Genomic DNA, 13,053 nt, shown 5'->3' with positions numbered 1-13,053 from the left:
CGATCTGAGATGAGTACCCAGGAACCTACATAGCAAATTTCATTAAGATACCTCAAAATTTACTCAAGTTATCGTGTTTATGTAGCTCGATTAGTTTATGCCGTTACGGGGTACGTCGGGGTATGCGAACAAAGTTAATATAGTTACTCTGTGTGAGCTCTGCGCAGCTGAGTATAAAAAGCAAATAAAATATACCCCTTGAAATATGCAATCACTTATTTCAACTTTCTTTTATTGCCACAAATTCCAAAGTTGCTGAAATAATAATACTTACATAATACTTTGTTTTATGGAAAAGAAGTCCTTGCCCTCAATAAATTGAAAAGCAGTTCATTGACAGCCAAACACAAAATAAGTCATTGGCAACAACAAGTTAAAAATGAACGAGTTTAAACTAAAACGAGCTAGATTGCCTAATTTCACCGTTGCCGAGGAATCTTTACTGCTCGAGTTGGCAGAGCAGCGTATGCACGTGATAGAAAATAAGAACCCCGATTCTCACACCTGGGAAAAGAAACGGAGAGCTTGGAACGAAATTAATGATGCGCTTACAAAGAAATTCGGTTTGAGTAGAGGTGCCAAAAATATAAGAGAGAAATATGAAAATTTAAAGCGTAAACAAAAAAGAAATTGTCCAGAAGAATTTTATGAATCATCGGTATCACAATATAAAAGAAAAGATAAAGAGAACCTTAAAAAAAGAAGCCTACAACAACAGCAGCATATAGAGAAAAAATTAGCTGCAATAATATGCTATTCTGGAAATGCCAATTCAAATGATGCTTACAATGATGGTGAGTATATAAGCCCGCTCTCCTAATTGAGCTCACATATTCAATGCTTATATTGATGCGCATTTTGTACTTGGCAGTTGCCCTTAAGCATGAATCAGATTATAAGTTGTACACAGAAAACGATGACACAACGCAAAGCGTCAATTTGGAAGACCCAATAAAAGGTACATTGTATGTGCAAGAAAATGACAATAACCCAGATATTTTGGAAGCACACGAAAATGATTCAATACATGATTCAGAGTCACAAGAAAATTTTACAGGACATGCTCCGGAACCAAGAAAAAACCAGGAAAGCCATGTTTCGGAGCCACAAGACAAAGAATACGGACAAGATACCTCATCGGAAGCAAAAGTAAATGACAAAACAATTGCTTGCTTTTGAAAATATTTATATATGTAATTTTCAGGAGCCTCCCAATTATGTGGTCCCCTCAACGAAATCAACACAAAAGAAGAATATGAAACCAAACTTTGAAACGACTTTTAAAAATTATAGTAGTACATTATGTGATGCAAATAATAGCATTTATGAAAATCGTAACTTCGCTGTGGAGCGTTATAAACGCGAAGCTGAGAAGCACAAATGGGAAGTGGAAAAGCTTCAATGCGAAATAAGAGAATCCAAATTGAGAGCGAAAATTCTGCAACTAAAACTTGAGGTAAACACAATTAAGAGTTATTAAAACTGTGTAAAAACGCACATACGAATCTACAAAGCTTTTTCTATGCAAAATCTGTGCTAGGGAATAGATAAAGAGTAATGATAATACAATCAATTGAAATCGATAAAAGATGAATATTATTAAAAAACTATAAATATTTTCTTAAATCGAGAGGGGTTTATAAAAACACTGGTTTAAAGCCAAAATGCACCAGAGACGCCATTATGAAATTCCTATGTAAAATCACCCCTTGATTCCGAAAATCAAGGTTATTTTTAATTCTATGGTAACGTTTTTGAGATATTTACGAATACCTGTTTTTTCAAAAAAAAAAAAAAAAAAAATTTGGTCCACCTAATCATATATATCTCAAGAACGAATTGAGCAATTCCAAAACGGTTTGAAGCTTTTAAAAGGTAATAAAATTTGCTATAAACTGTGCATGCAACACTTTTTGCTAGGCCCTGCAGATTCAAAGATAACGAACAATCATTACGAATTTTTTCAATTTTTTTTTGTAAAAATATAAAAGAAATTTGTTTTTTGCGAGGAAAGATCTCGGAAACTTTATTTTTTTGCAGATTTTTATTTCTCTCTAAGCTCTGTTTTATTAAAAACAAAAATTTACTAAAATCGACGGACTAATACAAAATATATAAGCATTCAAGTAAATATATCCATTTAATACTTAAGTACCCTACTGGTACATATGTGTTAGTATTCGTGTTTCAGTTAGTTGTTGCAGATTTTTTTACTCTAAGCTCTGTTTTATTACAAAAAAAATAAGCTTTCATTCAACAAAATCGATGGACGAATACAAAAGTTATAAGCTTTCAAGTTAATATATCCATTTAATACTTAAGTACCCTACTGGTACATATGTGTTAGTATTCGTATATCATAGTTAATTCTTGCAGATTTTTCTCTCTCGAAGCTCTGTTTTATTACAAAAAAAATAAGCTTTCATTCAACAAAATCGATGAAATAATACAAAAGTTATAAGCATTCAAGTAAATATATCCATTTAATACTTAAGTACCCTACTGGTACATTATGTGTTAGTATTCGTATATCAGTCAGTGAGAAGCTTCATTAAGTTCGAAATAAGTTCTACACTACCTCGAAAGAAGAGCTTTGTAATGCGTGATGTTCGTGATGGGACGTTGAAGTTTACTGCGTTTAAAAGAAAAGGTCTAGAAGTCAATAAATTCAGTAGTTTAACCATAAACATTACACCTACCATTTCTAAACGGCATGCAGGAGTTGGAAGATTGATAAGTTTCAATCGACTAGTAAACGTGGGAAGATAATACGCAGTCCCACTGAAAATTTTCAAAGAGCAAAAAAAAATACTTTTGTATTGACTATCTGCATGACCTTGATATAGCTGATTCCAGAATATTGGTCCGTATTCTAGTATCAGTCTAACTAATGTGAAAACGGATTTCGTTACATAAGGGCAGACCTGTTAAATAATGATTACTAATGGTAATGATTAGCCGTTCCATTGATTATTTTCTTTAAACGCCATTTAATGATTACTTGCCATTATTTTCTATTTTTAATGATTACTTTTCAATTGATTAAAAAAATAATAAAAAAAAATAATAATAATAATTTTTTACGATTATTAAAAAAATCAAAAATAATCAAAGTCAAGCCAATTTTGTTTTGTATCCAAAATTAATATACATATCCGCTATTTTGGATTAAGTTATGGCTATGCACTGATTGTTTCGTAATCAGTGAATGTTTATCATATTGTTCGCTTTATTTTAGTAATATTGGTTTCATGTCATCGCCACTATGTTAGTGTTCTTCGCCCCATTTAGAGAGCTTTACCATACATTTTTTCGTTCATATCTTTTGAAGGACTCAAAATTTTTGTTTTCCGTCTTCGGATTTAATACTGAGATCAAGGCAAGTCTTTTAGGACACGTATTAGCAGTCGACCGCTGTTATAGACCTTTACAATGTATATATATATATATGTATATATTCTTGGAAAATATCCAACCATGTCGAAAAAATAATGTATGATCGGCAAACAAATGTGTTTGGAATTTCCATTGTTAGTAATAAAAATATGGCTCACTATGCAAAACATACAATTTTATAGGAAATATCCTAGACGTAATCATAAGGAAATAAAAAGAAGTTTCAATCTAATGTACATGGACATATGTTAATTTTATCTGGGGTATAACAACCTTTGGTTAGACAACTGATCATGATGATGAAAGACAACTTAGAGGATGGCTCCAGTTGGAAGTGAAGCTATCAACCTTAGTAGTATTACTCCTACATATTGTTTGAGCATATTGTTTTGTCGTAAAACAATACGCACTCCCCCGCAAGGTTTTCGTCGGATACATCTATAGACACGATAATTACATATACATACTAGTAGGGCTGGGACTATTCGCATATTCGAATACCCGGATATCCAAACGGATATCCGTTGACACGGATAAAATCCGGACGGCATGGATATCCGGTTATTATTCGTTTGTGAAACTATGGGGATAACCGGATTTGTGAAGATCCAGTTAATAGCCGTATTTTTGGATATCCAGTAAAAGCAACAAATTGATGTACCATATATGTTTATTTAACATTAATAACAATAAATTCGTGGGACATTTAAATCAATTAACAGCGTTTTTTTTTAACAATATACATAAACAAATGGCAGTGTTCTTATTTTCACTTGTTTGTAAAATTATAGCTTTTTAATTTTGACGTTAATTTAATAATCTACAAACATATTTTGTGAATAATTTTTCGATGTTTGCTTCGTTCAATTCTGATATGCAGATATTCAACTTTTATATTCCAGTATCCGGACATACGGATATCCAGATTTTCCGTTTACGTACCCGGATATCCGGATTTCCCAGTTATGAGGTTATTCGAATATCTGGTTTATACGGATAGTTGAAAAATCCGGATGCAGTTCACAGCCCTAATACATACCCACCTAATGTATGTACCCATATGCCTAGATAAGCGCTCACGATATACCGTTATATCCACCAAAGTACTTGTATGTACAAAATAATCAGTGCATAGCCATAACGTAATCCAAAATAGTGGATACATTTATTTTAGATATAACAAAATTGGCTAGACTTAAGGATGAAACCATAAAGGATCGTTGCTAAATGAAAGATTTTGGACGTCAACCTATGAATTCAACTTTTTTTTTACATATTGTGGGGCAATTAGAAAAACCGCCGTTTTCGATCACGCATTATTTTATATAATAAGTGTAGTGAAATATGCACATGTGTGTATTCTTACCGAAGAATATCTTTAGGTCAACGCTCATATACCATTTGCCCTATATGTTGCATGTATATATTCGCCTCGGTAAGCGCTTACGATTTACTATTGCATCCTAAAATGTACTTGTATGTAGAATTTATCCCGTGCATGCAACAAACGAGAATTTTTCTTTCAACCATATATGTATGTAATACTCCTATATTGCTAATAGAAAATGCTTGCAATGTGTTTTGAATTCGAAATCAAAACAAGACAGCCTATAAAATTTTTGTGATTGTAGCAGCATAAGTGTGACAAGAAAAAATTTAAATTTAGGTACATTCGATTATTGAATACAAAAACAAAAACGTTTGAACGGCAATATATCGGCACTCTGCTGTTTGGGAATGTACATAGCCTTTTGTAGCAATATAGGAGTATTACATATATGCTTTCAACAAAGCGGAAAAATAATCAAAAAAACTTTTTAAAAAATCATAAAAAATAAAAAAAAAAATAAAAAAACAAAATAAAAAATAATCGAAAAAATCAAGAATAATCGAAAAAATCAAGAATAATCACAAGTAATCAAAATGATTGATTATTTTTGATTTTTTTCTATAATCGGAAAAAATCATAATGGTAATAGTATTGCTTTTTTCGGAAAACAATTGAAATAATCATTGGCCATTAAAATGGGCATCTAATTAATTGATTACTAATGCTAATTCAAATTAAACCGGTCTGCATAAGGGTCACTAAATTCTTCAGAGATTGGTTCACAATTGAAAAGTAAAGACCTCTCAGAAGGGTGTCGTGAGAAGATGAAATAGCGCTTGGAGTGTTTGAGAGAAAAGTTCTTCGCAAGATTTATTATCCTGTCCGAGATGCCGACGCAAGCATAGTATAATGACGAGCTATATGAGCTTGTCGCAGTTATGACGATAGTGCAGCGAATATAAACCCAACGGTTTCGCTGGTTTGGTCATGTTATGCGAATGGGCGAAGACGCTCCGCCGCAGAGAAAGGCGAGATTGGTGCCCCCATTAGCGTGTTATTGAAGCTCTATATATGAGATTATTTTTACATTCAAATGAATTACACAAAACTTATCTTCTTTAATAGAAATATTATTGCATTTTAATATTTTTCATCAGAATGAAAATTAAAAATTCGATAATATTATTTTCAAACAAATATTTAAAGTATTACAATACAAATTATAAATATCAATATAATTATTAAATACAATTAACCCTACAGTTATCGCGAAACAGGAATGAATTTACATTTATTGAGGTTCACCTGTAATGAATAAACATTGCACCAAGCACTTTAAATCCGCTTGACGCAAGGGACGTTCTTGTATAGACCCATTAGACCTGAACAGTTATCGTTAATACAACAACAACAGCAACCTGAACAGTTTTACATCATCACCATACTTTAAGATAAGGAAGTCAAGTCGATTTAGCTTGTATATAAGCAAGGAATATGAGACTGTCAAATGCCTTACTGAAATTAGTATAAATAATAGCGCTGTGAAAATTTTCTCTACATCCATTGGAAACATGAAGTATAATCAAAAAAATACCACCATTTAACCCCATATGCTGTTTTCTGCTGGATTTGGATACAAGTAGATGGACAGTGATTCATCCGAAAAAATAAAAACAAATTTTGTTTTTGAATTGTTTCTGTACAATTTTAATTTCTTTTAAAATCTTCTACACTGAATAAATTAATTTGCTGCTTTTATTGTTGTTGTTGTTGTTGTTGTTGTAACGATGTGATGGTCCTTTGTCGGATACAGATCCGATACGCTCCGGTAACAGCACCATTAAGGTGCTGGCCCGACCATCTCGGGAACGATTTATATGGCCACATTAAACCTTCAGGCCATCCCTCCCTCCCCACCCCCAAGTTCCATGAGGAGCTTGGGGTCGCCAGAGCCTCGTCTGTTAGTGAAACGGGATTCGCCGCTCGAAGGTGATGTTGACAATTGGGTTGGAGAAACTATATATTGCGCTACACAACCCCTTGAATCCCTTGCTGCTTTTGTCATAATAAACAGTAAGGGGGTCAGAATATACCCGCGGTAGGTATGCCTGTCGTAAGAGGCGACTAAAATACCAGATTCAAGGAGTGTGTAGCGCAACCCTTCAGGTTGCCAGCGCAATATATAGCTTCTCCAAACCCAATTGTCAACCTCACCTATCCGCGGCGAATCCTGTTTCACTAACAGACGAGGCTCTGGCGACCCCAAGCTCCTCATGGAACTTGGGGGTGGGGAGGGAGGGGATGGCCTGAAGGTTTAATGTGGCCACATAAATCGTTCCCGAGAGGGTCGGGCTAGCACCTTAATGGTGCTGTGGTACCGGAGCGTACCGGATCTGTATCCGGCAAAGGACCATCACATCGATAACACTCCCCAAAGCCTTCGGGGAGCAACCTTATCGCTACAACAATAACAACAACAAGCAAAACAAAGCAGAACAAAATGTTTAGGTTACGTCTGCTACTATTGATAACGCTTTAAAAATTGTAAGAGTTATTCGTCGGCACCCTGTAGCTACCGATGAAACAAACAGCCTAATAACTATAACTGTTTATAAAATATATAAAGTAATACAAAAATAGGTACACTTTAATGATGCTTAAGGCGGATTTACATTTACGCTTTGGTCGCATTGCTCCGCTTTGACGCTTTTACAGCGCCATAACAATGACTTCTCCTTGAAGCGTCCAAATCGTTTATGTAAATCCACCTCTACGAGTTCAATTTTTAATGGCTTATGTCCCAATTTTGACTGCATAAACAGAAATATCAGAACCAGATAAATATTAAATACATTTTTTAACAAATAAACATCATATCTTGTAAGGATAGAAACACGTTATATTGAATATGTCAGCTTCAGTAAGAATGTAGATACCCAAATTCTCTTTAAGGAAATTACTCATTCTAATTTATGTTCATATATGTATGTAGCGTACTAATGGAACACTTTTACTCTCTATTTCGAAACAGTACACAAAAACGATCTCTCTTGTCTTACTACGACTATTAATATATTCAGTTGATTCTCTTTTCAATGCCATAATACAAAAAAAAGTTTAAAGAAAATTTTTGTACTCGTTTCGGATTTCAAATAACTTAAACACTTCGTTTGGTGTGGTTCTTAAGTGGTACTAAAAAAAACAAAAGAGCACAAGTGAAAAGGTGCTAAAACTGTAATATTATTTAAAATGCCTCATGGATCGGGTTTAAGCGAGTTCGAGCAAGCAAAAATTGAGGAAATGCGCTCAAAGGATCTCAAAATTAGTGAGATTGCAGAAACATTAAATAGAAGCAGAAAGGTTATTTATAATTATTTGAAAAATCCATTAATGTATGGGAAAAAGAAAGGTGGCGCACAACAAAAACTAAACCACATAGAACGTCGGCTCATAGTAAATATAGGCAACAAATCAACTGCAAGTTGCGCAACATTGGCCAAATTAGTTGGGAATAAGGTGACGAGACAGTCTATTTGGAATATGTTGCAGAAAAATCAACAAAAAAATAATACAGGACCAATGGTGATGAGTAACAATTTTATTCAGGTAATTTTTTTTTTGTACTAGTTTTATATAAAATAAGACAGTAGAATCTGGAATATCAAAATATAAATTACACTTAAATAAGTTTTTTTTTATAACGACATTTAAAAGAGAATCAACTAAATATGGCGCGCTACTCGTCCGTGTTAATATTTTCCCGGCTTTTTTATAAACGCTAGGTTCTATTTTCATAAAGTGTTACATTTCGAAAATCGCCTTCATTTTTTTTTAAATTTTTTCTTACTATTCAGCTCTTTTTATGTCATATCCTTATTCCCCTCTCACTCGCTATAATTTCTCTCCTCATCAACCCCCGCTCTCCCTATCATATCTCTCCCCGTTTCCCATTCTCTACTTCAAACCCATTCTAACTCCCTCGCCTCTCTTATCCGTCCTTTCTATGTCATTTCTCTAGTTTTTTCCTTACTCTCTTCGTTTTATTTTTCACTTCTTTTCTCGCTCTTTAACTTTATATCATTCACGTATTTCGCTTTCTTTACCAAGCTCTCAAAATATGTTCCCCTCTTAAAATCTGTCCGCCCTCGGTCTAATGGTAATATAGATTAGATTCCAATCTCTCTCTCCCCTTTCGCTCTCCTCTCTCTTTCTCCTCTCATGTCTCCTCTGTCTCGCTCTCTCCCGCACTCTTTCTCTTCTCACATCACATCCCGCTTTCCTCAACTTTTGGACGCCCATAAATTACGCATCCACACGTAACTTCACACCAAAAAACAACACCACCTGAAATGATTTAGAAAGTGGATCATGAAAGTAATCAAATGTTCAAATAATTGCAAATATCCCCACAGGAAATATAGTTACACATTGAAAAGGACACATGATCTTACACTAATGAAATAAGTTATACTCAAAATAGCAAAAGGAGTTGTTACTCTTGCACGAATTTCTTTTGTCCACATAAGGGCTTCCGAGTTCGGCAGGTGGAAACCATTTTATAAAACATGTTCTGAGGTCTAAAACACTTTTAATTGGCCCTATGTTATTTGTTAGTTTAATATTTGGGAAATTCAAAACGTTTGAAAACCTACCAGCCATAATACGTTTCATATCTGATCATCCTAACTAAATTATTATTTATTTCAGCAATCGCTCCAAAGATCCCGTTCGCCAAGCCCTGCAAGCACTACTATGTCTGATACAGATGAGTACCCAATTGAGACCGTATCATCTCAGAATATATCAAATAAGCCTAAAACACATTTTCCTGCTGAAAAAGAAATAAAAGTCGAACCCGATTTGGACATAAACGACACATCTATCAATATCGCCAATGAAGATCATATATTACCCGATGCATTAAATGCACATAAAATATTAACACAATGTAATACTAATCCCGGCTCAATCTTAAATAAAAGAATCAGACTAGTAAAAAATACGGATAGTGAGCAACAGCAATGGGAAGTGGCTTTAAAAAATGATGCGCCTTATATAACCAACAACGAAACTGAAGATGAACAGTTAAATCGCTATGTATACTGGGATACAGTTATTGACTATAATAATACGGATGATGAGGATGCTGATGTTTCTAATATACAACAAATACAACAAAACCTTTTGAGCTCAAATGCTGCACAAACAAATGGTATGTAATACTATTGAAAAAGTAAGTTTTGTGTGTGCTATTTTTTTATTTAATTTTTGTTTAGATGAAAGTGATGAATGTAAATTTTTGAAGCTTTTGACTAAATACAAACTACAGAACTATTCTGTTAAACTGAATGAAATCAATATTGATTTGTTTTGTTTGAAGCATATACGTGAGGAGGATATTAAGGATATTTTTGAAAGAGATATTGGTGGGCGTATACGATTTCGAGCGTTAGTGGAAGATTGGCGAACGTCTCATGTAAGTCAAAATATTGTTGTAAGACCAAACATTACTCTCGATGATTTTAGGGGGAGGGGGAGGAGAATTTTTAAGCTCAAACCAGCAAAGGGTATGACGCATGTGACTTTGGGTTCCACTGACTGCCAAAAGACTGTTCTCAGAACCGCTACGGGCTGTCCCCATAATACCACCAATACAATGAGCCGAGAATATCCCCCAGAAATGAAATGCTTAACAAACACTTTCAGTTGAATACCTTCCCCAAAAGAAATCAAATTTAAGGTGTCACACCTCTCAGGAGCTTAAGAAGTCATCTCCGCAAGCATTATGAGGAAATACGGCGTCGGACCTCTATGTCAGGAATTGCCCAGCGAACCCAGTTCTTAAAGATAATTACCCTGAACTTGCAGAAGAGAGAAGCGCATCACTCTAGTTCAACTTCGATCAGTATACTTTATTGCAATGAGTCCCCAAATGACACCAACCATCATTTTATTTGCAATGTGGAACCTACGCTTCTAACACGCCTCTCATCCTGTTTCACTAACAGACGAGGTTCTGGCGACCCCAAGCTCCTCATGGAGGGAGGGATGGGCTGGAGGTTTAATGTGGCCATATAAATCGTTCCCGAGATGGTCGGGCTAGCACCTTAATGGTGCTGCGTTACCGGAGCGTACCGGATCTGTATCCGGCAAAGGACCATCACATCGATAACACTCCCCAAAGCCTTCGGGGAGCAACCTTATCGCTACAACAACAACAACACGCCTCTCACTGTGGTCCACCCCTGTTGAAACTGCAAGTTTCCTTGGACTCACGTTAGAGGATATAGATGACAATTTATGAGTGGTCGCGCCTATTGGATGTGACAAAGCACTGTTACAACAACAACAACATTGCATTTAGATAAATGTAAATTGATGGTGTGTCCACTCACATGACCAATTGGGATTAAGCTAACGCTGTTCAAACGTTGCTTTCACCCGTGTACATTAGTGTATCGTGAGGTTAGGCTGACGACGGCAAATACCTACGTAAAATTGGACACTTTCATTGAACTTCTGAAGTAGAATTCATGTCTAAACGAGTAACGGGCAAAGTAACTCCCAGGAGCATTTTGCTTTTAGGCACAATTGCATGACGGCAAGCAGTATTTTTTTGTATAGAGTTAAATTGGCATGTTTAACAAATGTTTGACTAATTATACTCAGCGTGCTTTGCACACAGAGTATATTAACTTTGATTGGATAACGGTTGGTTGTACAGGTATAAAGGAATCGAGATAGATATAGACTTCCATATATGAAAATCATCAGTATCGAAAAAAATTTGATTGAGCCATGGCTGTCCGTCCGTCTGTCCGTTAGCACGATAACTTGAGAAAATATTGAGATATCTTCATCAAATTTGGTACACTAGCTTATCTGGACTCAGAATAAATTGGTATTGAAAATGAGCGAAATCGGATGATAACCACGCCCACTTTTTATATATATAACATTTTTGAAAACACAAAAAACCTGATTATTTAGTAAATAATACACCTAGAATGTTGAAATTTGACTTGTGTATATTGAGACTCTTGATAAAACTTTGAAACATTTTTTTAAATGATCGCCCACTTGTAATAAAATCAATTTTACAAATATTATTACCCACACAGCATTTAGATGATAAATTTTTGAACTTTCCTTCATATCAATACAATTTGACTACTCCTTGCGAATAAATACTAAGTTTTCATACAGTTGAACAAAATAAATAATAAAATAATATTACTTTTAATGATCAAAAACTGAAAATCATTTTTCTATCACTTTTTGAAATAATTTTCGAATAACTTTGATGAATAAATTGTTTGCTTTTGATGATCAATTTTTCAATCACAATTTGGAATCATTTTTGAATTTAATTTCTTTAACTTCGGTGATCAAAAATTTAAAATCATTTTTCAATCAACTTTCTTAATATTTGCAGACTACCTTTCTTGAATAAATGATGAATTTTTTACTTGTTAAAAATATACTTCTCATTGAAAATTTGATTTTTCTTCATTAGCTCACAATTTTTCAAACATAAAATCCAAAAAAATTACAAATATACAACACATATTCAAGACTAAAAGTAATATAAGTGTTGCTGCTAACCTAAGATGTCTTCTAGGATTTCTCTAGATGCGGCTTCCCAGAAAAGACATACTGGATGGAACCGATGTACGGAAGTTGTAAGCTGTTTAATCGCTGGTAAGTTAAGCTTGATCGGCACGCCTGGCTTCAACATCCTCCATGAGCTATGATTGTCGGAAACGTCTTGTTATATTTAAAGAATGATATGAGACATAGTGACTTTTAAAGTGACATCGTTACCATGATCTAAGATGATGATCATAGATGATGTTGGATGTTGTAGTCGTGTGTGTGTACAACGGTCAAGTTAATTACCACCTGCGGTTCAAAAAGCTTACTTCCGAGCTTCCAGATTCTTTCACCCCCTGATGAAATGTGATATTTATATAGTATTTAGTTATGTATTAAATATGATGGAAAAATGAATCACAATCTTATACACAAATGATTCCAAACCATCATATAATATGATTGAAAATTGTTCTTAAATGTGATCAAAAAATGACTGTGAAAAGTCATCAAATGTTATTCCAAAAGAAGTAAAGTACAATATTCCAGTAATATCAAGTATGATAAAAAGATGAATAAAAAGTGTTTCGAAATATGAATCATAAATGATTATTCAAGAATAATCACATTTATGGTACATTTTTCTCCCGACGATACGTTAATTTTCGAACAGAAAATGCTTTTAAATTTGAAAGTTTTTAATCATCTTGGGGTATGATATTTGAATATTTTTT

General features: G+C 34.2%; 1 protein-coding gene across 11 annotated transcripts in view; it reads left to right on the top strand.

The window, feature by feature from the left end:
• LOC137239292 (uncharacterized) overlaps window positions 1-13,053 on the top strand; it is a 157,888-nt gene that overhangs the window by 15,012 nt on the left and 129,823 nt on the right. For 8 of the 11 annotated variants that reach the window (XR_010949323.1, XM_067764427.1, XM_067764424.1 and 5 more), the window contains 5 exons: window positions 299-794; window positions 872-1,149; window positions 1,205-1,456; window positions 9,434-9,938; window positions 10,003-10,202. Coding sequence is in view for 10 of the 11 variants with exons in the window: in XM_067764427.1 (XP_067620528.1) it covers window positions 380-794; window positions 872-1,149; window positions 1,205-1,456; window positions 9,434-9,938; window positions 10,003-10,202 (1,650 nt within the window). In the remaining variant the exon portion in view is untranslated. Of the gene's footprint in view, window positions 1-252; window positions 795-871; window positions 1,150-1,204; window positions 1,457-9,433; window positions 9,939-10,002; window positions 10,203-13,053 lie in introns of all 11 variants that reach the window. The other 3 variants (XM_067764422.1, XM_067764421.1, XM_067764423.1) reach the window with 2 other exon arrangements.

This window comes from Eurosta solidaginis, chromosome 2, assembly GCF_040869045.1.
Source record: "Eurosta solidaginis isolate ZX-2024a chromosome 2, ASM4086904v1, whole genome shotgun sequence".
NCBI classification, from domain to species: domain Eukaryota; kingdom Metazoa; phylum Arthropoda; class Insecta; order Diptera; family Tephritidae; genus Eurosta; species Eurosta solidaginis.
The sequence above is the reverse complement of the archived record's forward strand: the minus strand, read 5'-3'. Positions and strand labels throughout refer to the sequence as shown.